The sequence below is a fragment of the Panulirus ornatus genome, chromosome 14 (genome assembly GCF_036320965.1).
Source record: "Panulirus ornatus isolate Po-2019 chromosome 14, ASM3632096v1, whole genome shotgun sequence".
NCBI classification, from domain to species: Eukaryota; Metazoa; Arthropoda; class Malacostraca; order Decapoda; family Palinuridae; genus Panulirus; species Panulirus ornatus.
Genome location: NC_092237.1, coordinates 2,243,469 through 2,271,099, shown reverse-complemented (window position 1 = coordinate 2,271,099; position 27,631 = coordinate 2,243,469). Strand labels below are relative to the sequence as shown.

At 39.9% G+C, this 27,631-nt stretch overlaps 1 protein-coding gene across 2 annotated transcripts in view; it reads right to left on the bottom strand.

Annotated features, from left to right (window-relative positions):
- Positions 1 to 3,934: 3,934 nt before the first annotated feature.
- Positions 3,935 to 27,631, bottom strand: part of LOC139753150 (uncharacterized) — a 73,335-nt gene continuing 49,638 nt past the window's right edge. For both annotated transcript variants that reach the window (XM_071669321.1, XM_071669322.1), the window contains 9 exons: positions 26,681 to 26,838; positions 25,404 to 25,553; positions 24,682 to 24,816; positions 16,803 to 16,984; positions 15,789 to 15,873; positions 14,214 to 14,414; positions 13,252 to 13,437; positions 12,232 to 12,964; positions 3,935 to 11,704 (listed from right to left, as the gene is read on the bottom strand). In XM_071669321.1, coding sequence (XP_071525422.1) covers positions 11,466 to 11,704; positions 12,232 to 12,964; positions 13,252 to 13,437; positions 14,214 to 14,414; positions 15,789 to 15,873; positions 16,803 to 16,984; positions 24,682 to 24,816; positions 25,404 to 25,553; positions 26,681 to 26,838 — 2,069 coding nt within the window. In that variant the 3' untranslated portion in view covers positions 3,935 to 11,465. The remainder of the gene's footprint in view (positions 11,705 to 12,231; positions 12,965 to 13,251; positions 13,438 to 14,213; positions 14,415 to 15,788; positions 15,874 to 16,802; positions 16,985 to 24,681; positions 24,817 to 25,403; positions 25,554 to 26,680; positions 26,839 to 27,631) is intronic.

The window sequence follows — 27,631 nt, the reverse complement described above, 5'->3', positions numbered from 1 at the left end:
GGGGTGTGGTATACGTATCTCTCCTCCATGTGGGAGACTTATCTCTCGCACCTGGTGTGTCTGCAGATGGGATTCTATAAGGCAAAAAGCACAGAGGAGCGTAGTCTTAACCTTGAGACGGTTGGGAAAACTGCAAGGTCTGTGACTCAAGGAATCTTCAATGAAATTCTGTTCTTCCCTGAAAATCTTCGCAGTGCCAGTGACATCAAAGGCAACAACACTGTTGTTTATATTGTCTGTATGGAAAATGATCCTTTGGATACCAAAGCGGCTGCTAATACACAGAACACCACCAAATTGTAATTGAATGTTCTTCAAATATCCTTATACCGTTCATCTTTACTCCTTTAATGATACTTAATAGTAATGTCTTCTATATATTTTTGTTTCCTTCCTTTGCCTTGTGGAATATTTACTCTAGGCATGGAAATACAAAATTGGAATCGACTTGCTGAACATGATAGTACAAATTGTGCACTGATGCAGCCCTTTGGTATCATAGGACTTTGTCAGGCTAAAGACCAAGCAATCTTGCTCGGAAGCTATCTTTACGAGTTTCTGTGTATATTTGTCAGAAACTTGAGACGGTTTTAAAGTACACCTTTCCCCTATATAGCAGCTCATTTACAAGAACAGGGCATTATCTACCAAAGGTCAATCCTCTCTATAACAATGTATTTACTTAAGTGATTAATGGGTGTACTTTGCCACATAAATTAAGTTTTCTTAAATTGCAAATTCATATTTTCCCTTTCCTTTTTTTGTATATTATTTTTTGTTACTTTTAACATTATAGTTTATTTCAATTTTATGAATTTAAGTTTTTAAATAAATTTTATTGGAGATTTTGGCTTTTGATTTCTCTTGAAATGTACAATTTTGGAATGAAGATGAACTACCATGACCAAGTACACGTGATACATCTATGCAAGTATCCACATCTTGTATTGCAACCATTTGTACATGTAATTGTTCCATAATCTCAAGTTCACACATGCTGTAAACACAATTTTACAAGGTAGCCATTGCCAACGCCAAGGAGGAACATTGTAAAGTTTTTCTTTCAAAATACTCCATCCAGCTTTAAACTACATGCCTAGACTAACACATGACTTGCACTTTTTTAAAAACATCTTTCAAACCTTAATTCTACTCCTTTCCCTATTTGTAGCACTTGTAATTAGTCTGAGGCCTGATGTCTTCAAATATGGACAAGCTTTTGAATTAAGGAGAGGTATGAATTAAATTTCTACAAAAGGAAATGGGAGTGAATTGGGGAGTGCTCATCCTCCTCGAAGGCTCGGACTGGGTTTTCGTGTGGATGTAACCAACATGAGAAAAGAGATGGGTAGTATGTTTGAGGAAAGAAACCTGGATGCTCTGGCTGAGTGAAAAAGCTCGAGGGTAAAGGGGAAGGGGAAGGATGGTTTGGAAAAGTCTTGGGAGTAAAGTCAAGGGTTGGTGAGACAAGAACTAGGGAAGGAATAGCACTACACCTGAAGCAGTTGTGGGAGTGTGATGGTGTAAGAAAGTAAATTCTAGATTGTGGGTAAAACAAAGTAGACGGAGAGAGAGGGGTGATTATTGGCACTCGTGCACCTGGTCATGAGAAGAAAGATCATGAGGCAAGTGTTTTGGGAGCAGCTGAGCAAGTGTCAGCAGCTTTGGTGTCAAGACCAGGTATTGGTGATGGGCAATTTAGATACGAAGGTGAGTAATGTGGCAGTTGAGGGTATAATTCATGTACGTGGGGGTATTCTGTGTTATGAATGGAAATGAAGCGCTTGTGAATTTGTAAAAAAAATTGGCTGATTGGGAATACCTGGTTTAAATATAAGGTATACATATACGAGTAGGAGAGATGATCAAAGGGTATTATTAGATAAGGTATTGATAGGCGTGTAGAGAGACTTCTGGGTGTTAAGGTTCTGAAATGGGTAGCTGGTGGGTTATCTAATCACTTTCTTGTGGAGGCAAAAGTGAAGATTTGTATAGGTTTTCAAAAAAATGCTGAAAAAGAGTGGAAAGTAGACTTGTGTGAGGAGGTGCCAGGAGAGATTGTGTGGAATGGCAAAAGGTGAGAGGAAATGACAAAGGGAGTGGCTGAGAAATGGGATTTATTTAGGGAAGCAGTGATGGCATGTGGTGTGGGAGGTGGGCAGATTAGAGAGGGTAGCCAGTGGTGGGATGAATTTGTTAGTGAGAGAAGAGGCCTTTGAACAATACTTACAATGAAGGAGTGCAAGTGACATATAAGATGAAGCAGCAGGAAGTCGAGAGGAAGGTACAAGAGTAGAAAAAGGGCAAATGAGAGTTGGGGTGAGATTATCATTAAACTTTAGGGAGACTAAAAAGTTTTAGCAGAAGGTAAACAACGTGCACAAGACAACAAATGGGAATATTGGCGAAAGGGGGCAAGGGAAGAAGCGATAACTAGTAGCAATGAAGTGACTATTTTGCAGGATTGTTGAATGTTTCATGACGGTGGTAGATGTGGGGCATTTTGGTCTCGGTGTTGTGCAAAGTGAGAGGGTCAGGGAGAGTGGTTTGATTAAAGGTGTGTGTATGTGTGTCTCATTCATCTGTTTCTTGGTGCTACCTCGCTGACATGGGAAACTGGAGTAGAGTATAGATATGATTTTGGTACACATTAATCAACCAGCCCCAAGGGTGTTGTGGAATCTTGTTTTTCCAACCATAACCTTTCTAGCTTTTAGTCTAGTCTACAAAATACCTGCTGAGCCCGTAACATTTTATTTCTTACTATATTCCTTTTGCCTCTGATGGAGCTTGTTTTAGATGTTATGGTACTGAAAAAAAAAATCCTGTACAAGGAAGCTGATTAATGTATGAAATTTGACACACAGGGTACGAGGTAGAAATACAAAGGTAAAGATCCCAAACTTGATTTTGGGATGCAATTTTGAATTGCAGTCTACCTTGTAATTCTTTATAAGGTTTGAACAAAGAAACATCAGAAACAAAAGGCTTCATTTGCTCACATCTACTCATGCTGTCGTGTAGAATACACCAAAACCAGTGCCTCCCACCCAGACAAAACCAATGGAAAATCGTTTTAAATTTTGAGTTTACATTTTCATTAATATAAAGTGTACAGAAAACTTAATGCTGCTGATGATGCTTTGGTAATACAGGAATTCTCATTTTCCAGAACATGTGAATATGGAACATATAAAGCAATTAAGGTTAACCACAAATTATAGTGCAGGGCTTTGTGGCATAAGCTCTAGTTTTTATACATTATACAAAACAGCTAGTATTCCATGTGTGGCGAGGTGGCGATGGGAATGAATAAAGGCAGACTGTGAATTGTGTGCATGGGTATATATGTGTGTGTCTGTGTGTGTATATATATGTGTACATTGAGATGTATAGGTATGTATATCTGCGTGTGTGGACGTGTATGTATATACATGTGTATGGGGGTGGGTTGGGCCATTTCTTTCGTCTGTTTCCTTGCGCTACCTCGCAAATGCGGGAGACAGCGACAAAGCAAAATATAAATACAAATACAACACAGCTGGAGTGGAGGTGTGTAAATAAGACCATTTGGTATTATTACAATGCTACTTTGCTAAGGCAGGAGAGGCAATTGGGAAAAAAGTAAAACAATTCATAAGTGTATGACCATCAGATATATCTAGTCAAATATGAAATTTTGTAAAATTTCCATCATAAATTAGTGCAGCTTCTTATGTTACATATGTAGTATCGAAAATTTCTATAGCTATGGGGATGAAATATTTGTTGCACTAAACTTTTTATACATAGATATCCTAGAATAATGTAAACCATTGTGCCAAACGTGATGCAATAAGGAAATTCTTATTTGGGAGAGATTTTGATTGGGTCACTTTTTTCTAGTCTAAGGCTAAGATATTCAAATGAATATAAGGTAATACAAACTACAGAATACAACCTTAAACTTTAATGAATGAATAACAATATAATGAATAACCTTTGTACACTACTATATAGTATGACATTTAAGCTATGTAGCTTAAACTGGAATGTCATGATTGGACAAATGTACAGATTGTGAAACCACAAAAGTACAGAGGTACTAGAGAACAGTATTCCATAAACTCTACTGTTCAGGATAATGCATATATGAATAAGTGTATTTATCCATGATATACTCTGCATGTTTTTTAATCGAGTGCACGGGAGGAAAACTACCCACAATACCATTTACCAAGCTTAGAGGAGCAGCTTAGATGACCAGTCATGCAACAGGTGTTTTACCTTAAGTTGAAATGCTGTATGGACCAAACAGTACACAGTAGGAGGGGGATTACTGTATAAAACATTTAATATAGTTCATGGACATTTTCCGATGCATTCTTAATTTATCAACTAAACTGTACAAATGAACTATTTGTACAAGCCTCAATTTCCACATCATCTAAACATGAAAACAAAATAAGGGTGATGAATGACATAACATACTAAATGAATACACAATTCCTTGGCTTTAAACACTGACAAATTATTGGGTTCCTTAAACAATTTGATATAAACTGGTTAAATCTTATGAGTAAAATAAGTGCTTTACTTCAAAAGTCTGATGCACCATCATGGGAAATTCTTCCAAGCACCAAGAAACACTTCTACAAAGTAGGCCAAAATACATCCTCAGTATACACATGCTGTTCACCACAATTAGTTGATAATTATTGCTCCCATTTCTGAAATCTTGTGAAGCACGGCCCCCTTAATGTCTTACAAGTAGTTCATCATTTTAAGGGTCCCCAGCAAAGCAACATATCAAGAGAATAACATCTGATATCAAGCTAGGAGTGGTTTAATGATCCTACATGCAGCAATGCTCCATCTTGTGTTACATTACCATATTCATCTACTGTAATAAAAACCAACCTAACTGATAAGTTTATTCATATGATTTTGTAATGAATCGTATTTCTGAATACTTGTATTTGTGTTTGCCTTTGTCAGAGAGAAAATGGTATAGTATAGAATCAAGTCTTAAATGAGGACTGGAACACATCTCCCTTTGTGCTGTTTTAAGAGTGGTAACTGTATTCAACTCTTCTTTGTAAACATACCTTTAGTTTAGAGCAAGGGTATCCTGTACCTAAAATATTACACATGGACTAGATACATTTCAAACACAGGTATACGGGAAGTCTTAACATACACATTTGCATTAAATGAGACTCATAACACAGGAAGAGTTCCAGGTTTTGTCTGGGATAAGAACTTTGAAAGAAGACAAAAACCTGTCATAGCTCATATACTAGTGCCTTTCAAAGTAACAATTAGTATTCAATAATGGACACTGCAAGCACAGCCTAAGCAGTCCACACTCACATGTCACAGCTGTGCACCGAAATGCTGCCAATATTTCAAGTTATTCACATCTGGTTAAATATGCATATTAGTTATTTCAGCACAAAGTTCATAGGTACCTTAATTCAGTAATGGCAGTGATTAATTTTAGCATACAGGGATATTTTTCATACAAGATTCCCCATTCGTTAGAATGTCTTGCTGGCATTCAGAAATGATTTTATACATGAAATACCATGTTAGCAGCAGCTTATAGATGAATTACACAGGATGTAGGTTTTTATAAAAAATAATTTTGTGTAAAGTAGCTAACTGACAACTTTTAACAAGTTAAAATAATTCATTGTCTACATTATAGGATAGACTAATTTGATAAATCTGCGACCTTTGTTTGCTTTACATGTATTTCTTAAGTGGTGAGATAAAATACACCTTAGGTACTCTAGTTAACAGTACCATAAATACTTCTCCAGAGAAAATGTAGTTTTAATGTACACTTTTAACAATGAAAGGAGGTTCTACTTCCTCTAATATATATAGAACACATTAAAACAAATATATCTTTAGTTTATATCCTGACATTTTTGGTCTAATGCTTAGCTTTTATAAATATGGCAATCGATACATGAATTTTTGTCATAACTAATGATATCCATCATACAGAATGTAAAGATGAAAGCAACATCTATTTGGGATTGTTTAACACAGATGTATAGTAGTAAAGTTATTAGTGATGAGGAGTTTTCCTTGAAGGTAAATGCATGGAAAATTTGTATTCAGATATTCAATATATATCAATAGATACAGAATCTTTCCAATATCCTACAGACTAACAATGAATAATTTCTCTTAAAGGAATTCACCATATTTCTAAAGTACATTTCTAAGTAGGAGCCACCAAGCAAAATTTCACGATACAACCAATTTTAGATTTCTTCCAGGATCAATGACAATATCAGTGCTCAACCAGATAACTGTTAATATTTTTAACCAGTTTTCCCATAAAGAATCTTCTGTAAGGCAAAAAGTGGGATAAAACAGCTTCGTGAAAATACTCAAGATATAACAAAACCTACAAGATAAAACTTCTAATGTCTTTATAACTGGATTGTCATATAACTAAAAAATGGCCAAGGAATTTTGTGAAGAAACCATGAGATGCATGGAAGTATCAATTCTACAATGTTTCAGCATACAGGAGTAGCAATCTATCTTTTTCATTTACATTCTTTCCAGGTTAAAGAAATTCTTTTTCTTCAGCCTCCCTGTAATATGATCAAAGAGGGTTTTGGTCAACTGATTGATCATAAATAACATGGGATAGTACACACTGGAGAATTCGTCTACCAGCGACACACAACAGATGAATGATTTCCCTGGTTCTTGACTGTAAAGCACAATTTAGTCTTGTCTTTTGATTTATGTCATCATTGTAAACTGGCAAAATGCACTATTTAACGAGCAACTAGAAAGGCTTGAGAACTTGCATAAAGACCTCAAAGTTAACCTAAAAAGACACTAAAAATAATTATTTCCTTCCCCTAATTCTAATTCTTGTTCAAATTTATGAGAGGTGAAACAATTGCAGAAAGCTTCTCGACATATCCTCTAAAGATCTACAAAACAAGCAAATGGCTATGTTCATGACGGATTTGTCTGTTAACGTTCTTTGAATTCAAGTTTGGTATAGGTACCTTGGAAGATAATGTAAAATTGGGAGTATGAACCTGATAATGGCCAGATACGGTTAAAACTCTATCCTTCAGCAACAGCCTAAAACTTCAGGAATTCTCAACCAGGACCAATACTTGAACGCCTTAAGATATGCAGTTTTGCTAAATCTTTGCTCTGGTAGGTCACACTGTCTGAATTAGGATGCTATGGCACTTTCTTATACTATGTGTTAAATACTGCCACATACCTATAAAAGATGTAGATCACCTGCAGGTATTCCAGCATATTGGCAATGCTTCTACACTCGAAAAGTACAGAAAGGTAAAGTGTATCAACCTCACCATAACACAAAATTTCACTTCCTTGTTCATGTCAAACATTCAAAATTCCAAGTTTACATACACCTCATTCATAAACAACAGTTTCTTTTGACACGCTGAAAAACACAAAGCTCAAAACTACATTTTTCAGAGCTAACGTTGACCAAAAGTATTTGACATCACATACAGCCTCTGAAAACACCAGTTAAGAAGACAGTTTTACCATGGCCAACCCCTCGAGAGACTTCCTAAAGGGAATAGGCATCAAACATACAGATAGACTGATAGATACATACAACCAGTGACATAGCAGTTCTGTAAATTTCATCAAGATACAGGTATTAGATAGACCTTCTAATCATTTCTAGGTTTTCACATTTTAGTGCAGTTAGATATCAATCCTATGGACTTCAGCTCAAAGGTAATAAATTACGATTCCCCTGTGATATATCATCACCAGTCAATTGTGGTCTCTAATTTTCAGCATATCAGAATTACTATCAAAACCTAGAAGCCTTAACCAGGTACATGCAACATTTGCTGAGCTTACCTTTATCACACTACTGGCTAGAAAGCTTACAAATATCCACTAAATACAGAAACTTAAAACAATACTGAATGCATTATCTCTACATAAATTTTCAATGGAATTTGCAATAACTTACAATACAAAACTAACAACTGGCCCAGGGGAATCACCATTCTGAGACTTTCTTGTTGACTGAGGATTGCTCAAACTATGTTGATGAATAGTCCCCTAATGGAGGGAATATTTGTCCCAGTATATAACACTTGCAATTGTAATATGACCATGGAACTAACAATACAAAAGAAGACAGAAACCTCAAAGTCAAATACAAACTATGTAACAGTGGAAGGAATAAAAGTAGGAGAATTTTAGATCAATAATGTTTATGTAAAGCAGTTGATGAATATATAAGACCCAAAATATAGATAGTTTCAAGAAGTCTGACATAATTTGAAAATGTCAAAATATGCAATTCTACAAATATCTTCTACTTTTCAGACATTTCTCTTATGCTAAAGAGCACCTGACCATTTGATTCTAATGCTCTACAAATTATCAAAATCAAATCTATTGTTTCAAGAAAAATGGGAATCAACCTTCCTCCTGAGCTTTGTCTCAACATCTCCCCAAGCCAAATTTTTAAAAAAATATAAAAGGGTCAGACTATAAATCAACAATGTTAAAAATAAAAATAAAAATTTCTTGGCAGAAACAATTCCTTCAAGCTTTCTTAGTGATACAGTAATTTGTTAGCCTGGATGTTGGCCTACTTCTGCCATGTAACTCAACATGGGGCCCAAATCAAACTTCAATGATCATCAAAATCCTCTACAACACTACTTAACATCATCTTTGCACCTTAAATTTACCCATATCCCTATGCAATTGTTTGAAGCTGCTAAACACATATCACTCACCCCTGCCCTGTAGCATTTTCTGACGAGTCGCCCTGCCGTGGTGTCCCAAAGGAACGGATAACTGTGAAATTTCCGAGGGTGGATTATAACTGGTAGTGATGTATGGCATCTGCATAAGGCTCATGGTTACCCTAGATTTGAAATAGAGCAGGTAACATCAACATTTGTCTCATACACGTGAAGGTTTCTGATCCCAAATGTACCATATATGTGTATAGCACTGGAAGGATTACAATTACATGAAAACATGTTAAAAATATTTCTCAGAGCTGCCTGTATACAAAATGGATTTAGTGTACATGGATCACAGAATGGGTAGGGCTAGTAAAGCCTGAAGACTAACATTGTTCCAGTCAGCCAAAACCAATTATGCTACTTACAAAGGGAGAATTCACAAGTATTCCTTTGTTAGTGTTGGTATATCAAAAAATCTAAATTATAAAGGTGAAGCATTATGCATATTGCAGCATTGTACATCATACACAAATCTGATAACTCATTAAAACAGAACAACAAAAGCAAAGACCTAGAGTACCTACCCTCACCACCTGTACTGGAAGGTCTGACAACTAGGATTTGTGTGTGTGTGTGTGTGTGTGTGTGGGTTACCCATTAATGTGTTGTACCATCTCCAAATGGCAGTAATGGTCTCCCACCATATTCTGCTCCTAATTAAATCCATACAAAATAACTTGTGGAGCTGGAAGCAGATATATTTGCACAATGATTTTCTTTATACACTAATTGCCTCTCCTGCCTTAGCAAAACAATAAGAACAAACAATGGTCTCAATTTCATACATCCACTTTAGACGTCATGTACAAATTACTTAAACCAGATCTTTTCCTTGCTTTTCAAAGTGATCAAAATGTCACAAGCAAAACACACCCCAATCAAAGGCCATCCCAGGTGAAAGAAATGAAATGACAGGAAGAGACAGAGCTCAAAAACAGCTCTTAAAGATAAGCTTATAAAAAGAAAGAAAAAAGACAAAAGTGTGAAAATTTCAAGAATTTGGTAGTTTGACAGAAGGAAGAGGTATCAAATCAATGCTTGGGAGGCTGATCTCCACACAGAAACTGTTGGAAGTAGCAGGCAGGTGTACGTCATGAGTCCAAGCCTTGTGGAAGGGGACATATGTAGACAGTGTACGAGAACAGTAGCCAAAATAATATCTGTAGAAAAGATATCAACAAGAGTGTGGTAAACAGAAAATATGGTTGAAGAGAGGCAATACTGGTAGAATTAACAGAACAAAAGGCTTTTAATTTCACTCTTGTAAACAAAGAGGTGGAGGATTAGCCACTCCAGATGTGTAAGCATTGATCCATACAAGGGTGTGTAAAACTTATTAAACTCTCGAGGACCATCCAGACTATTGTATTCGAAGGAGGCAGAAAAATGGCAACTCCGAGGACCATGTAGACAGTGGTATTCAGAGTGGATAAAGTAGTAGTAAGGATAAAGCCCAGACAAACACTGGTCATCGGAGAAGTGGCACGGACAATTCCAGATGAAAGAAGGACTCTGTCGAGCGTCTGGCACAAACTTTTGCGGGTTCTATTGTGGACATGCTAACCAGCAAGAGGAACGGACAGACAAAATGCCTCATTGAACGGACCCTCTTAAGATGCATCAAAGTAATGCTGCATAACAATTAGATATTGAGAGAATGGTGAAGAGACTAAACATTATTAAGAAATTGCTATTGAAGATTTTTTGGTTAATCATAATAGATGTGAGCAAATGAAGCCATATTTTGTTTGTTCCTAACATTATGATACTAAGTGGAAAAGGCAATCAATATAAAAAAAAAAATCCAGATAAATTACTCACTATACATTGAATTATTGCTGGATTCCACTCTTACATTAACAATTTCCATCCTTACGCTAGTCCATATATAATGGATTTGAATAATGCATCTAAATGACGATTTTCAAAACTATCATTTTTTCACATTTCCAACAGGTAATTTCTGGAAAGAATAAAGGCAGCAAGTGTGAATTATGTACGTGTATATATGTATATGTCTGTGTATGTATATATATGTTTATGTTGAAATGAATAGGTATGTATATGTGCGTGTATGGACATGTATGTATATACATATGTATGTGGGTGGGTTGAGCCATTCTTTCGTCCATTTCCTTGCACTACCTCGCTAACGTGGGAGACAGCGATAAAGCATAATGAAAAAAAAAATCTGTAGTATCTTGAAAAAGTGATTTAATTACATTTTCAAAATGTTTTGGTGTAAGCAAATCTTACATTTTGTTTGGCATCAGAATGAAAATAGCGCAATTTATATTTCACACATCTTTATGGGGGACTTTAGAGCCTTTAAGAAATATGTATTTTGTCTAATGCTGACCTGCTGTGTCATCCCATTGGTCAAGACCACAATTTCAACTAACCTATGGGCAGGGATTAATGGTTATGGATGGGCTTGGTCAAGCTTTCATCTACATACAGATTGAAATTAAAATCTGGTCTGTCTGCAAGATAAAACAAAGACTTGTCTAATAATGGGGTGAAATGATGTCTGAATCTGCAAAAGTGTGAAAACAAAACTAGACTAGTCCAAGTCTCCAAAAAAATCACTTTGGCCACTATTCACAACCTCCTTGTTACCAAAGTAAATCTTCAGTTCATTGTCCAAGGTTAATTCTTAACCTTACCTCTTTGGATGTTTCACCTGGTTATAAGAACAGTGTCAACCTGCGTAAGCCTTGTGAAGTGCTGTTGGTGTGATCCAAGATGCGATGGATCATGCAGAAGTTGAGGAGATGCCTGCAAGAAGGTAGCTGTGAGGGAAGGAGGTGTTAGGGGCTCCAAGTGAATTACCTCGGAGGAAGGACCTCGCCGAGTCACAACTTCCTGTGTGGCCAGGTTACTGTGACTCATCCCATAAGCAAAGTACCATGCCAAGCCTGTGGGGGAAGAAACAGGTTGGACATTGGAAAACCTGGAAACAAAATGGGGCACACAAGATCTCACAACTGGTGATGTTATGAAGATAATAAAGTATATTCATTAACGGAGAAACCCAATACGTTCAAATAGTTTTAAACTCTGAGCAAGTAAAATTCTCCTGGATATTAAGTAAAGAGCCTTATCAGTAACAAAGTGCATCACAAGACCTTTATAACCTAAAGTTCTTAAATTAAGAGTATCCGTGTCTGGTGGCAAACGTTCAAAACCAATTCTACATTTTTCATTGCCCATTATACTTAACATTTCTTATCACAGAAGTAGACAAAACTATTTAATTACACTTCATAAAATTCAGAAAATCAAACAATCTAAACCAAGATCTGGATGCACTGCATGTCATATTTTCAAAGAAGGCGATTCTCTTGTCATTATGGGTATGCCTGTCGATATAAGAGGTAGATAATTCAAGTGCACCTCCAACTTTAGAGTGACCAACACATAAATAGTGGCAACAAGGACACACCTGTTGTAGTGTAGATTGTTATGATGAGCCAGGAATGCCTCAAGACCTGTACCAGGAGGATTACATTGAGGAGGAGGGCAGCAGCTGGAAGCCAGGGAGCAGCTGGAACCCTGAAGGAAGCGGTGTGAGCAGGGCGGAGGGTGGGTAGTCGGGTAAGAACTGCTACTAGCACCAATGCAGCCAGCATGGATGTTGACAAGGCCACCACCAAGAATGGGTGGTCACCACCATTCTGCCATCCATAAACAGCCACTAGTGCTGCCACCACCACTATAAGCAACAGTGCTGTCAGGGCCATGCATGCCTGCCGTGCAGTGGCCACCGTTGGGGCATGGGGTACACCTGTGTTCAGTGTGGCCACTCGCAGCTTCTCCTGGTATTCAGCCACCACTGCATCAATATCATCTTCTGCTTCAGTGTCAGTGCCATATCCTGATGCTGCAGACTCTGTATCAGATGTGTTCATCTCCTGGCTGACAGACTGACCCTCTTCCTTGGAGGTCACAACCTCACTACTTGCCCACTCTGGGTCATGGAGGGGAGAGGTGAGTGGGTCATTAAGAGGTGATGCAATGGGTGAAGTATCGGGATCCTGGGGATTATCCAACAGAGGAACAGTGTCACGCATGTCAACACCAAGGCCACTGACACCACTTTCAGAGTCTGGAGAGGTGAAAGAAGAGGCTCTGTCCTTTTGAATCCGGACTCTAGTTGGTAGGACCCGTAGCCCATCCTGCAAGACACCAGAGAGTAATAATACACATGGTACAATATTCATAACGGTGTTTAAGTTCTAATTCTTCATCACTGATAATGCGTACCAAACTAGTAGTCCAATCATTTAATCATTATGTCAGGTACATGATGGTACAATGTCTACACACCAATGGTACACATTCCCTGTAGTGTTACAATCACACCACCTTGTAAACATCAATCTGGTATAACAGCCATAACACAAACACTAATTTACATGAATATTAGAATATCTATTCCATCTCAAGAGCATCCAACTCTAACCTTAAGGAAGTGCAGTGTTCTTTCCTGACGGGAGTGTGGAGGTGCAACGTGTTGGTAGCTGTAGGGCTCACTAGATGAGGCAGTGGCAGCTACAGAGCAGAGAGATCCATAGGAACAGCGATGTCTGCGATACATCACTGTCATGACCACCACCACATGTAGACACAGGGCACAAGTGGCCAGCACCTGAGGGAGAACAATCAGGAACAGGGTCACCTCATGCTGAACAGTATGCGGTTGGTTTTCATGCCACTGCAAACACATTCTTAAGAGGCTGTAATTAGTTATACATTTCCTAAGCCTAACAGTAAGCTACCTTTTGTCCACAAGGGCTGCAGAGTAATAGATGGATTTTCTTGGAGTTTGCAACACTAACGACTATGCTTTCTGAGCCTTAATTACTTAATCCAACAAATCAACAAGCACAAAATTATGTCATCCAAATAATCTTAAAGAAAGTTTCCATCTCAAATACCTAGATGTCTAAACAAAATGATTCTTAGCAATATAGATGATGAACTGCAAAATTTATTCGTTTATCTATAACAGCAAACAGTAAAGCCTAAAAAAAAAAAATACAGGCTCACACACAAATCCTTTGCTCTCCAAGGGAATCCATTTGTGCATTTCAAGAAGAAAGCCATTAACTAATCATTCCAATATGTACTGATCTGTAATATCATCTACAAACTTCATTAAGCACATGTTCCACAAAGGACAACTTCGGTGTTTAATAATGAATAGTCCAGGAGCAATCTCAAGATACAACATGTACACCATCTATGCTTCTTCCTCAAATATACACCATCTCATCAGTTTAGCTACCAGGAGAAGAGTAAGGAAAATAAGCACATCACTCTCATTTGCAGCAGGTGGGGAGGTATGCACACTTCTACTGATGGTACTCACTGGATGCTCCCTATGTAGGCTGAGCTACATTACTGGTGTCCTGACCCTCTTACCTGTAGAAGGAGAACATGGCTGAAAAGAAGAGCCAGTAGGGCTGCCAAGGCACCTCCAGCTAGGTGGGCGTGGGCATGCGAGGCTGTGCGAGAACACTGGTGGGCAAGGGTGGTTGGCAATAGACCATCAGTGGCCAGGGACACTAACTGTCTGGATAGTGGATCTGCTGCCTCTACCAGCGCCAAACATAGCATCACCACCTGTGGGTTAACTGCATATTAAGAGTCATCTCTGAGGAAAAAAAGTATGTGGGGTACCCGTCCAAGTACAATCTGTAGGAGGTGGTACCACGAGTTTATCAAATAACGAGTGAATTTGATCAGTGTATTAAATCATTAACAGTCTGGTTCAGTGACGATACAAGCACCGAGGAGCATTGGAGTCAGTGAGGTGCGATACTGAAGACATCTTTGTATGACCTTAGAGCAAGATAACTTTTACGTTATATATCTTTAAAAGATAAAGGGGATATACTAGATGTTTCAGGAAGGACAAGCCCCCTCCAGAAGTTAAAAGCTTAACAACAAAAGCTCCAAACTACAATAAACACTGTACATTCCTACAGTGACCACTGTGGCAGGCTGATTTCATACCCTGCGACAACCTACAATAGAAGAGGAAGAAAAGAACATATCATGCAGAGAATCTTGTCAGGTTACCTCAGATTACCTTAACTAGGAGAAGAGTTCCCAAGCTGGAAAGGGTGAGTACAGATGTCATTCCTACTCATGGACAACCTGACTAACACAACACAAGTCACCTAACTAGGAACTTGCAGCAGCAGGAAAACTTCAGATGGTGTCGACACCAGCATCCCTCCTCCGTCAAAACTACCCAGCATTCTTGACAATTTTAACTATTGTTTTAAATCAACACTAGAACTTGTACACAGATGTCTCTAACCATCAACTGCAATTAAAGGAAGTTGGGGTATGGCTTATGCTGGAAGTCGTCTTTAAAGGTAACAGTAGATGGAATCTTCTTGTAGGAATGACATCCTATGAATGGTGAACAATATATATTTCAACAAACTTAATTTTTAGGACATACAGAGTGTGACTGGATATAATGACTATCTCTATCATGTAATGTACATGATGGATGTATTGTAGAGGACAGCTATAACACAACTACACTGAAGGGAAACCAAATTTCCCTGATAAGAATAACAAACTTAACACTCTTGGAAGCAAATATAACTTACTACTGTTACTTAACACTCTTAGAAGAAAACATAACTTACCAAAGTTCCAGAAACATAATCAAAGATTACTGGATGGACATTCCTGAAAAGAAAAAATTACAAAACACCTGTGGACAGCATCTGAAGCATACAGGACTTCCCTGGGAGGTTAAGTGGGGCATACAAAACGTCCAAGATGATATATAATGCATACTTTGTACTCTTCGAAAGCATCCAGGTCATGGAAGGTGTAACTGGAAAGTATAAAAAACATACAGGATGTCCCTGGAAAGTAACCAAATTGTACCACAGTAACACTCGACAGGAACATATCAAATGCATGTATCTTGAAAAACAACTTTACAAAACACACGGATAAAACCAGACTTACCTGGAAGGACCCAAGGACAAGTCTGGCCCAGCCTACATCGCGACGTTCCAGCGCCTGGATGAGCGGTGCGCCCTCAGGGGGAATCCTGCGGAAGGGAACATCTGTTAATAGATGGCCTCTTATTCATGGCCACCCGTTTCTGACTCACCAGGGTGTTTCATCTGTTACTATGTATTCTGATGATTAAAACTTTACTATTCTCAATATTGCCATTCTGAAATCACATAAACAATCAGCAAAATAAATGTCGGTATCCGAGAACACTAAACGAGCGTGCTGTTGAAGGCTGCTGTACTGGAAGGTCCCCGGATTAGTTTAAAAAATCAGTGTTAACGTCAACCTATTGCTTCTTGAACACAATAACGTGGACTTACCTGTCTATTACCTCTTATGTAAGAAAACTCAGAACCCTGGATAAAGAGTAAATGTCGATTCAAACATGTTTTTCCCAACTTCTTCATTCATAATATAGGCAACGTAGATGCTGGAGTTTCAGAGCTTTCTATTAAAATTTGGGAACATGTCTATCTACATTATTTCCTATCTAAAACTTGTCATTGGATTTAATTTCCTTTAGAAGATGTTAACAGGTTCAATGAAGCCTCAAGCAAGGAAATCAATAAATGGAATACTCCTTCAATATTCCAGAACTTTATCAAGGGTACATCATACGCAAGGCCCTCGTCTTATACCCGAATAGTTCCCACCAGTAACAAACATATATTTTCTTCATTTGGTTCCTCCATTATCTGACATTTTGAAAAATATGGAAAAAGTTATTACTAGAGGGTTCTATCTGGTTCAGCGACTGGAAACAGAATCTCAAATACATCTTTTACCAGAGGCGTGACTCGCTAGTGTCTTGAAGACCTCGAGAACACAGGCCAGCAGACTCTTCCACAACCCTTAGCCTGTTTAGGTCACAAGGAAGAACCTTCAGTGTCCTAGAAGCAACTCTGGTAATGACCAAGGGAGCAAGACCTCTACTCTACCTATGACCCAAGAACTACTTACATGTTGCCTGTCATGAGTGTCAGGACGATGCCCAGGGCGAAGAAGGCGAGGAAGGTGAGGCCGGTGGCAAGGGAGAGGGCGATAGGCAAGACTCTGTGAGGTCGCTTCTGCGTCTTCACCAGTCTCCCTGTCTCGTAGAAGCTGCTGTAGACCGCCATGCACACAGCTGCTCCAGCCAGCAGCTATTGACAGACTAAACTGGTTAGTGCTGCTTCCACAGGAGCAGGGTGCCAAGGCTAGAACTAAAGTTTGAGTGTCTGGAGTAAGTCAACCCGTTGACAACATTACAAAGTTTAATGTTAGACCATTTAACTAGTTTGGAACATCTTTGAACTGAATAATGCATGAAAGGTCTTGGAATAAAGCCCTTCTCATTCTGAATTCCCTTCGCACATGATCTATAACCAAGCTTGGAATACGATTTGCTCGAATCATGGAATCTATCAAAGAATCAAGGCCGTTACGAGGTCGATGCGACCCTGGGAGTGTCAAACCCAGAGGCTACAAACTGGTCTTAAGAATTCGGGACAAGGTAAACCTTAGAATCCGGCCTGCAACTGGTGCCAACAGCTTCTCGGCTCGCTCACGGCCCTCAGCTAATATCAAAACCTCTAACGTAAACATGGTAATCCAAACCAATAAAAGTGCTCTTTACTTTTCACTTATCTACATCACGTGAATACATCAAAGACAACGTCCCTATTCACACCATTTAAACACGACCATTTTACATCTGAAAATAACACTTCTCTCATCTTCAGTACCTCTCGCCATGAACAGCACTCATTTAATAATAAGTTAAAAGTTCTTTAAAGAAGCTTCACTATTACTGTCATACCTGGTCACGTACCGTCAGCTCTTCTGTTCTCTGTCTATCACGTACATGTCGCAAAAATGAAAAAGTATCTTACCTGTCTTTTTATGAGAGTACGACAACCCGGACGAAAGATTTTGAGAAATGTACATTGGTCTGCTCTTACAATGTTATCAATGGTTTCATGGTATTGTAATATATAGCGTGGTAGCGACCTATCCTGTCATTTGGTATAAAAATGTTATATTGCCATATATCATGAAAATAACCATACAGTTGGGCTACCATAATGATTAGGAAAATTTCTTCGCTTACCAACCTACAGAGACAACAAAAGTAGTACTGATCATTTGAACATTCATCTGACTCATCCGGACATACTTTTTCTACTGCGTGTACTCCATGCGACAGGTCCTAACCCCAACACTCAAGCACAAATCCCATTCAGAACAATAATCTACTATCTTAATACAGAGACCATGAGTGTTTAAGGATAATGGTCAAGATGACTGTAGTTCTAACTAAGGATTCCACACAGCCCATCACCCAATTTTGTTCGTGTCACAAACCACAACCAACTTTTCCAACCATTTCCTAAACGGTCATAACTCTGAACCCTCGCCACTTCAGATATTCCACCAGAATATCAGGCCTTTTTCCGATAGAGAGACTACTCAAGAGAGCAAATCACGGTCTACCTAACGAAGGAACTCGGAGAGTGGGGAAGGGCGAGGAGTCGTTGTGTGTGTGTGTGTGTGTGTGTTTGGGGAAGGGGAAACTGGGACAAAAAATTACCGTCTGATGTAGTATATTCAGATTACCAAAAGGCTTTCGATAAAGTAATACACAAAAGACTTACACAAACTCAAAGCACATGGAATCGGTGAATAACTCTGTACATGGATCAGAGAGACTGGCTTAATGGAAGAGCAGCGTGTAGTATCAAACTGCGAAGCCTCAAGTTTGGCTAGACGTAACCAGTGGTGTACTACAGGGGTCGGTATTAGGCCCAATTCTGTTCATAATATACATGAATGACCTCGAACTCTCTCATATACCAGATCTCCAAATTTGCTGAAGATACTGAAGCAGGAGGTAGAGCTGTAAACAAGCGGGATTACGACATGATTCGATCTTAAGCTAATAGAGAGTCGTCAGAAAGATGGCAAATGAAGTTTATTGTCAAGTGTAAAGTTAAGCACTTTGGAAACAAAAATATACGTTACGACTACAAACTATTCGGAAACTAATTAAAGTAAATGAAGAAAAGGACCACGGAGTTGTCATTAGCAACAATCGGAAATCCACTAAACAGTGTCAAGCAGCAAGTAAAAAAGGCAACCAAATGTTAGATTTCATAGCCAGGTACATAGGTTACAAGACACCAAAAACAATTCTCACTTTATAATACTCTAGTAAGACCACGCCTGTAATATGCAGTCCAGTTTTGGTCCCTAAACTAGGAAAAATACTAGGGAAAATTACAGAACGTACAAAAACACGCGACAAAATTGCTCCCATCCCTTAGAAATCTCGCATACGAAGAGGCTAAAACGACTGGATCATCTCTCTAAAACAGACTTCGAGGCAACTTAATCCGTTTTCAAAATTCTGAACAAGTTCGATAAAGTAAATGACGAACATCTTTTCGAAGTACAAGAAAATACGGTTACCAGAACAAATGGATAAAACTCAATAGCTAAAGTACGGACGTGGGGAAGAAAGTTTTTCCTATAAGTGCGTTGAGCACTGGAATAAGTTACCGTCAGACGTAGAGAATGTTGACTGTAAATACCTTCAAAAGTCGTTTAGACAGACATCTTATAAATTCATGTATACTCTTAGAAAAACGCCAGAAATAAACTGTATAAACGACAGCGGTAACGGGGACAGGAGAACGTTAATGTGCAGCAGCAGGGAGTCTGTGGTAGCTCAAAAACGACCGAGCGAAATTACATCTTGTCAAGTTAAAAGACTTTTTTACCAGACAACTCAGTCGTGGGCCAATCAGGTCTCATGTTGTCTGTCTCATGGAAACTGTGTAAACACAGCAGCACAGACATACTTAAATCCTCAAACATCCCTTTCCGTTCAGTAGGTCTTTCCTCCCATTTCCCGATCCTACAACTCCTATCTCACTCTGTTCACGTTCTCCACTCACCAACTTTTAACTATGATATCCAGCGTACCTGAATTACACATTCTAAAAATAGCTCCACTACCAATCCTCTTACACTGTTCTATATCTGGCGATCCAACTGATCCGAACGAATCCGCTTTCCTCGAACACCTGCATGTTTGGTAAATCATGTTTGGTAAATAACCGCAACGATTGATACCGGAACTTATCTCGTTACATTCATGATGCCTATAGGTATATGACTACTGACGTAGCCAGAGTGTTGCAGTAACTACGTTGATCCACTAAACTATTCAAAATGTCCAGAAATAGTCACAGAGGATTTTGATTGCATACACAAAAATGTTCATTACATCGAAATCTTCCCCAGTAATCGAAAAAATATACAATATAGATATTGATAAATCCTTCCCCAACGCCTCTTACACAGTTGTAATACGCTGGATTAAGATTGTCTTTGAATGGTGTAGATATGTAAATTTTCTGTCATTAATTGAATAGTCTATCAAAACTGTTTACAATACTTGCACAGTTCTACCAATGGTAAATGCGACTTGATCTGGTTGGTTGGTTGGGCTTTAGGCCTATCAACTGTCAGGGTCATTCAAACCGTGAACGTAAGCTCCAACGTTCACCAACCGAAAAATCTCGAACACCTTCTTCAGGTGTTGAATATAATTCCAAGATCACACACACACACACACACACACTATGATGTGGCCCATCAAGTTGCTGTATTTTGTATCATTTCCGACGATAAAATCAGTACCAAAGCAATGCGTACTTTATGAAAGTTTTGTATCCACTTAATGAATTTCAGTCTTGAAATTTCACGTATCCTGGGAAGCATTTAGTGAACTAATGGCTCTGAAGGAAGGACATCTGCATGATCCAAATTTGACTACAGCTCTCATAGAATTCAGTTCAAAGATCTAATACAGAACTTAAGATAAACTTTTAAGCTAAACATACTTCAAACAGCTGTATTATCTAAAGAAAAACCACATATATAAAGTACGTCTCCAAAACTTCACCCAATTAAGTAGTTCATTCGATACTCACAGAGTTCACCAACCAGTTACGTCCTCTTGGAATACAGAGACGTGACGTATATTTCTCAGGATTAACTGCAACACTACAGACACCTCCCAGTAGTGGCATGTTGTAGCGGGCCTTCAGCTCGCCTTACTGGGTTTACCTCTACACTCCTCGCTCACGCTCGAACTACAATTGCGGATAAGTTCACTTCAGTGAATAAAACTTTTCCCTGTCGTCGACTTGGTTCTGGAACCTTCGAGCGTGGTTCCGGAGCGCTTCGAACTCCTTGCGTGACTTCAAGAGCGGACACTATGAATTCTTAACAGCATATATGTTAATGATCCTTCACAATTCATGTCTTCAGATCTCAATGCAATTACATATGCAACGGACCCTAGTGTAACCCAGATTGGTCTGAAAGGCTATATTTGGTCTGATGTCACGGCTCGAGTGAGCCAAAGGAAAACCATCTCATAAAGAAGGGAGAAACACTAAGATCATCATCATCATCACACTGGAGACACTCGATCCAAACTTGCAGTACTGAACATATCTGATGTTAGAGGACATCAGAGGACAAAATACAACGCTGATATACAGTCAAGTCGGGGTTCCATGTATCTTTGGCTTCTGGATGACGAGCGAGTGTCGAGTCTCTGAGTGACGTATGATACAGACACATTGACCAATAGGCAAATAGACACAGTAGTTCGGTTGACAGACTGATTACAAGTTTAATACATACATATAATCATACATGCATATACATTAATCCGATATTCATCGTAGACATACATACAGGTCAGGTCCAGGCATGTACGTGTTTTAGCCCAAAGTTCACCTCATTATATCCAAGGGTCGTGCTCAAGGGGTCACAGACTGTGTCTAAATATTTCCTTTGACAGAATTATCAACAATGATACTCCATTTCATCTTCAGGTTTCTCGTTCATGGTTTTCGTTTACATATATATATATATATATATATATATATATATATATATATATATATATATATATATTTTTTTTTTTTTTTTTTTTTTTTTTATACTTTGTCGCTGTCTCCCGCGTCTGCGAGGTAGCGCAAGGAAACAGACGAAAGAAATGGCCCAACCCCCCCCCCCATACACATGTACATACACACGTCCACACACGCAAATATACATACCTACACAGCTTTCCATGGTTTACCCCAGACGCTTCACATGCCTTGCTTCAATCCACTGACAGCACGTCAACCCCTGTATACCACATGACTCCAATTCACTCTATTTCTTGCCCTCCTTTCACCCTCCTGCATGTTCAGGCCCCGATCACACAAAATCTTTTTCACTCCATCTTTCCACCTCCAATTTGGTCTCCCTCTTCTCCTCGTTCCCTCCACCTCCGACACATATATCCTCTTGGTCAATCTCTCCTCACTCATTCTCTCCATGTGCCCAAACCATTTCAAAACACCCTCTTCTGCTCTCTCAACCACGCTCTTTTTATTTCCACACATCTCTCTTACCCTTACGTTACTTACTCGATCAAACCACCTCACACCACACATTGTCCTCAAACATCTCATTTCCAGCACATCCATCCTCCTGCGCACATCTCTATCCATAGCCCACGCCTCGCAACCATACAACATATATATATATATATATATATATATATATATATATATATATATATATATATATATATATATATATATATATATATATATATTTCTATGAGTCCATAGGAAAAATGAAATACGATAAGTTCCCAAGTGCACTTTCGTGTAATATATATATATATATATATATATATATATATATATATATATATATATATATATATATATATATATATTCCTATGAGTCCATAGGAAAAATGAAATACGATAAGTTCCCAAGTGCACTTTCGTGTAATAATATATATATATATATATATATATATATATATATATATATATATATATATATATATATATATATATATAAACAGAGAATACTGATCCTGTAAAATCACCAGTATCACAACATACAGGCACCTAACACCACCCTTATAATAACACCATGACATCCGGTCCAACAACAAAAAAAAACATTGAAGCCTAGCCAGTGTGTTAACACAGCATCAAACTTCCGACATCTAACTCTCTTTCACACATCATAACACAACTACCTTCCTGCCATGCAGTCTAACACATCGACTTCTGTCGGTGAATATCTTATCACAAAGACTACTGTTATCTGCAGACAATGAACAAATACGAATTAACACTAGAGAAATATATATTTACATATATACTTACATACATACTTACATATATTCATAAAACCACAAACATTCTGTCACCATCCATGGAAAACCTTGACACATGACACCTGGGAGGCGTAGAAGGCGCCACATCACGAACTATTCGAAGCGTTTTACGGCTTCAAGAGGTCGACTTTCGACTCTTCGGCACCATCCTCAGTAGACTTGGGCCCCATAAACCACCTACGAACGCGTTTTGGAGTCGCACATTTCCTGACGCAATTTCTCTGAGTACGTCGGGGATTTGGCTACAGCCCCGGCAGGTCCCAGTTGGCTTAGACGTCCAGAAAACCTGGAACTACGTGGGCGATGAGTGTCTAGGGTTCGTTTTACTGCTTCGTTCACTAGGCGATAGTAACAGGACTGCTTCGTTCTGGGTTCGTTCACTGCGTGGTGGGTTAATCAGGTGACGGAGGCGGGGCTGCTTCGTTTTGGGTTTCGTGTTCGATCACAGTTTCGTTGGTTCATTAGGTGTTGTGAGTTGCTTCTCTCTGGGTTTGGTTCACTACTTCGTGGGTTCGTTTGATGTTGGTGGGACTGCTTCACTCGGAATTTGATTCACTGATTCGTTCGTTCGTGAAGAAGTTCTATATTTTTTTTTCCCATTATGGATCTGGATTCCTGATCCTTAAGTATGTATTCGCTGAGAGTGGGTTCAGCGGGGTGGGTTCACTGAGAGTGGGTTAGTGTGAAGGTGGCTGGTAATGGAGCTGCAGGAAACTTGGGTCTTATGCTTGTTGGCCAGTTCTTGTGTGTGTGTGTGTGTGTGTTGACTCTATGCCGGAACCTTTTCTCCACTCGTAAAATCCCTGTCCATGGACACTGTGGAGGTGGACACTGTGTCCATGGACACTGTGAAGGTGATGGAACCCGAATCTTCGTGACTGCACTGGATTATCTCGAATTTCATTCCTTCTGGAAGCCTTACCCAAGTTATTTGTTTACGATTCGAGTTACGCTGGTTCATTCCTGGTCTAAGTCACGCTGGTTCACTCATGACTGTCCACATTTGCTGAGAGGATTTTCTAAGCATTGATTAGAACAGAAAATAGACAAGATATATCGAGTTGCCTTTTTTTTTCGATACAACTTCATCAGAATCCTTCCACACAGCGTCCTCTCCAGTCCCCTGCCGTCTACTCGGCCAATCAGGAGCCAATCACATTTCACACCTCTGATTGCCTCGGGCGACCTGCCCTCCTCTGGTATCCAGCCCTTAACTATCTCTCGCTGATCCTTACCAACTTCTGAAAGATTTTTCTTCTTCCATCCGTTGCGTCTTCTTAAGATTTCTCTGCGTCTGTGGCAGAGAATTACGACGGGTTTCATGGTACCATGGAGGAAATGGTGATGCAGTTTGTTTTGGGTCCGAGTCCCACTGAAATCTTGTGATCATCTGGTATTCCCAGGAAACTCATTAACACGCGAGTTAATTATTAAGTGAGGATCCATTTTTTTTTTACAGGTTATTACAAAATTCATATTCCATTTGGAAGAATTTCGTTTTATATTTTCAAGGGAATGAGTTTTGCGTGACATGGCCGTTCCTCACACACACACACACACACGCACACACACACGTGAGCAGTGACTGACCTCGGATGAGCCGATGTTGAAGGCGTGGTGTAGGTGGTCGGGGTTCTGCTCCGTGTGAAGGCCTCCAACAACAAGGAAGAAGAGGAGACCCACCAGCGTCGCCAGGCTCATCGTCAGCCTCAGGAACCCTGATTGCTGGGGGGGAGGAAGAAGGGGAGTTAAAGGGACCTCTGCTGTGCACTAACAACCTCTCTCTCTCTCTCTCTCTCTCTCTCTCTCTCTCTCTCTCTCTCTCTCTGTATACGACATCCTGATTCCTTCACTATGAGTCCTACATTCCTGACTGTGGGTCAACGCTGCGGCTTCTCATCTCTATGTTTCTTCTTCACTTTATCATCCACCGCCTATCTTCCCCACTATCTTTACTATCCACCGCCTATCTTCCCCACTATCTTTACTATCCACCGCCTATCTTCCCCACTATCTTTACTATCCACCGCCTATCTCTCCACTGTTTCCTGATTTTACCAACCTGACCTCATCTGTTCCCGTCCTGATCCTCCTGTTACACTGGTTCGTGAGCTGATCAGCATGACGTCTCCCGTTCCATCGTCCCTCATCCATCCCTCCTATTCTGTTCTTTTCTGTTTCCTGAATCAAGTCCCTGTGTGCCTTACTCTCTCTTTCTAACCTTCCGGGTTATCCTTCTCTCCCTCAACTCTTCTCTCCTCCTCCCCAGGTATCATGAGTATTCCTGCCACCCCCCCCCCCCCCTTACTCACCTCGAGGCCGAGGGCCAGGATGACGGCCACGGAGAGGGAGGCGCCAGCCGCGATGAAGTCAGGGGGGACGAGGGTACCCGGGACACGTCCGACCTGCGACGTGACGAAGTGCTTCACCTTCCCACCAGACATGTAGTCCATCGTGGCCGACTGTCGGGGAGAGAAACCCCAGAGTTCAGGAGAGGCGCTTACAGTTACTGATGCCCCCTTGTGAGTGGACTACTACGTACTATGTCCTTCTGTACTGAATGAACCACACCTTCTCCCTCTCCCTGTACACAGAAGGTAGGTACACACAGTGATGCGGGAGGCCATGTGTCTTCCTACGTAGGAGGCCATGTGCCTTCCTATGTAGGAGGCCATGTGTCTTCCTATGCAGGAGGCCATGTATAGTATCTCCCTGTGAACTTGGTTGGATGGTTCACTGCTGGGTCAACTGCCAGGGTAATTAAGGTCGTCACCGTCAAGTCATAACCATTAATGGAAAACACTTAACACCTGCAGCGATCAAGATGATCTAAGATCATACACACTTACTGGACATAAAACCCTTCCCACGTGTCCTCATAATAATTGTGCTTCATCCAGAGACCCCCCTGACAGAGGGGCCATTACGAAAGGATGAGGGGCGTATGTTCTCAGAGGTCTCTGGGGTGATTCCCCAATCTCTTTAACATGACGGAACGACCCTTGGGCATGATGGCCTGATCTCTGACCTGACCCACTGACGCCAAGATATCATACCTAGGGGTCGTACCGTCGTGCTCAGGAAACGTACCGTCGTGCTCAAGGGTTGGAGGCATCATAAACAGACCTACAGTGCTACAGTCCCTAAAGGAAAGACATACTGAGCGGGAAATGACAGTGCGATAAACAATTGGGTGTCAAAAAAAAAGGGAATACAAAATCACTTGTTCTAGAACAATTACATTACAGAGTAACACTTCGTACATGGAGCTTTGATGGGCACCACACAAAAAGGGAGATTGCTGGGGATTACTTACAAGTGTATTTTACTGAAGGATTTCACGATTGGTTGTTAAACATGGAATACAAAAAAAGCATAGCACAATTACAGCTTACGGGATGTTACAGAAATTACAGAACAAGAGTTTGAGGAAGATTACACTGGATAGGGGATTACACTACGAGAGAAGGAGATTACAAGATAGTGGGGATTTTAAAAGTGGATTACAGAGCAGTATAGCTAATACGAGGCCACAGACACATGCAACAGGCCACTCCCTTCCTAAGGCCAAGTTGAGGAACGTCCTTACCAGAGCCTTACTGACAGCGGCCAGTGTGGAGGCAGTGAAGAGTGTGTTGAGGACACCCAGTAGATAGGCAACGAACTCTCCCACCAGCTGGTAGGCAGCGGTGTACAGCTGACCCGAGGACTGACCTCCCCAGGTCACCATCTCGGCGTAGCAGAAGCCTGAGGAGGAAACGGAGCAGGTCGAGTCAGAGGTTATGTATGACGTATGACGCGTAAGAGGTCAGTGAGACGGCTGCAGGTCAGGGAGACCAGGGGACCAGGCATCAGGTCAGGGAGACCAGGGAGAGGTAGGGCGGGACTGTGTTACAAGCAGGTACAATGACGTGGTAATAATACAGTACACAACAATGATAAAAAGTTCTGCATCACAATCTCCAACAGGGATACAAAACATCCTTCCTCTTCTTTTACAATCAAAAATCTTAGAAACATTTAACCCTCAATAGACCTACTTTTCATTTACAAGTTAACATTATGCCTTAACTTTTGGCCTGATTTACAATTACTGGTGTAAACATTCCAACAAAGTCGTTCACATTTGCAATCAGATTTAACATTTCTTTTAACAATAGTTTCGTAAATGATAATGAGTCGGGGAAAGTCCTTCCTCAGTCGCTCCCTACGTTCCTTGTGTTGTATATCAAAGTGAAAAGGAAATGAAGTATTTCATTAAACTTTCTTTTACAAGTTTTGTAAGTTTTTTAAAGTCTTAAGATTCCGTGGCGAGAGAGCAAAGGGGCCAGACCCTCGCTACCAGTGACACGCATCCTCACGCAGGACGGATGTCTTGTACGAATACAGGAGGAGGGAAGGATTCTCGTGACGTCCTGTGGAGGAGAGAGAGAGAGAGAGAGAGAGAGAGAGAGAGAGAGAGAGAGAGAGAGAGAGAGAGAGAGAGAGAGCAGTTTACCAAGTCTTGCCAGTCATCGTCCCAAGTTCTACCGAGCAAATT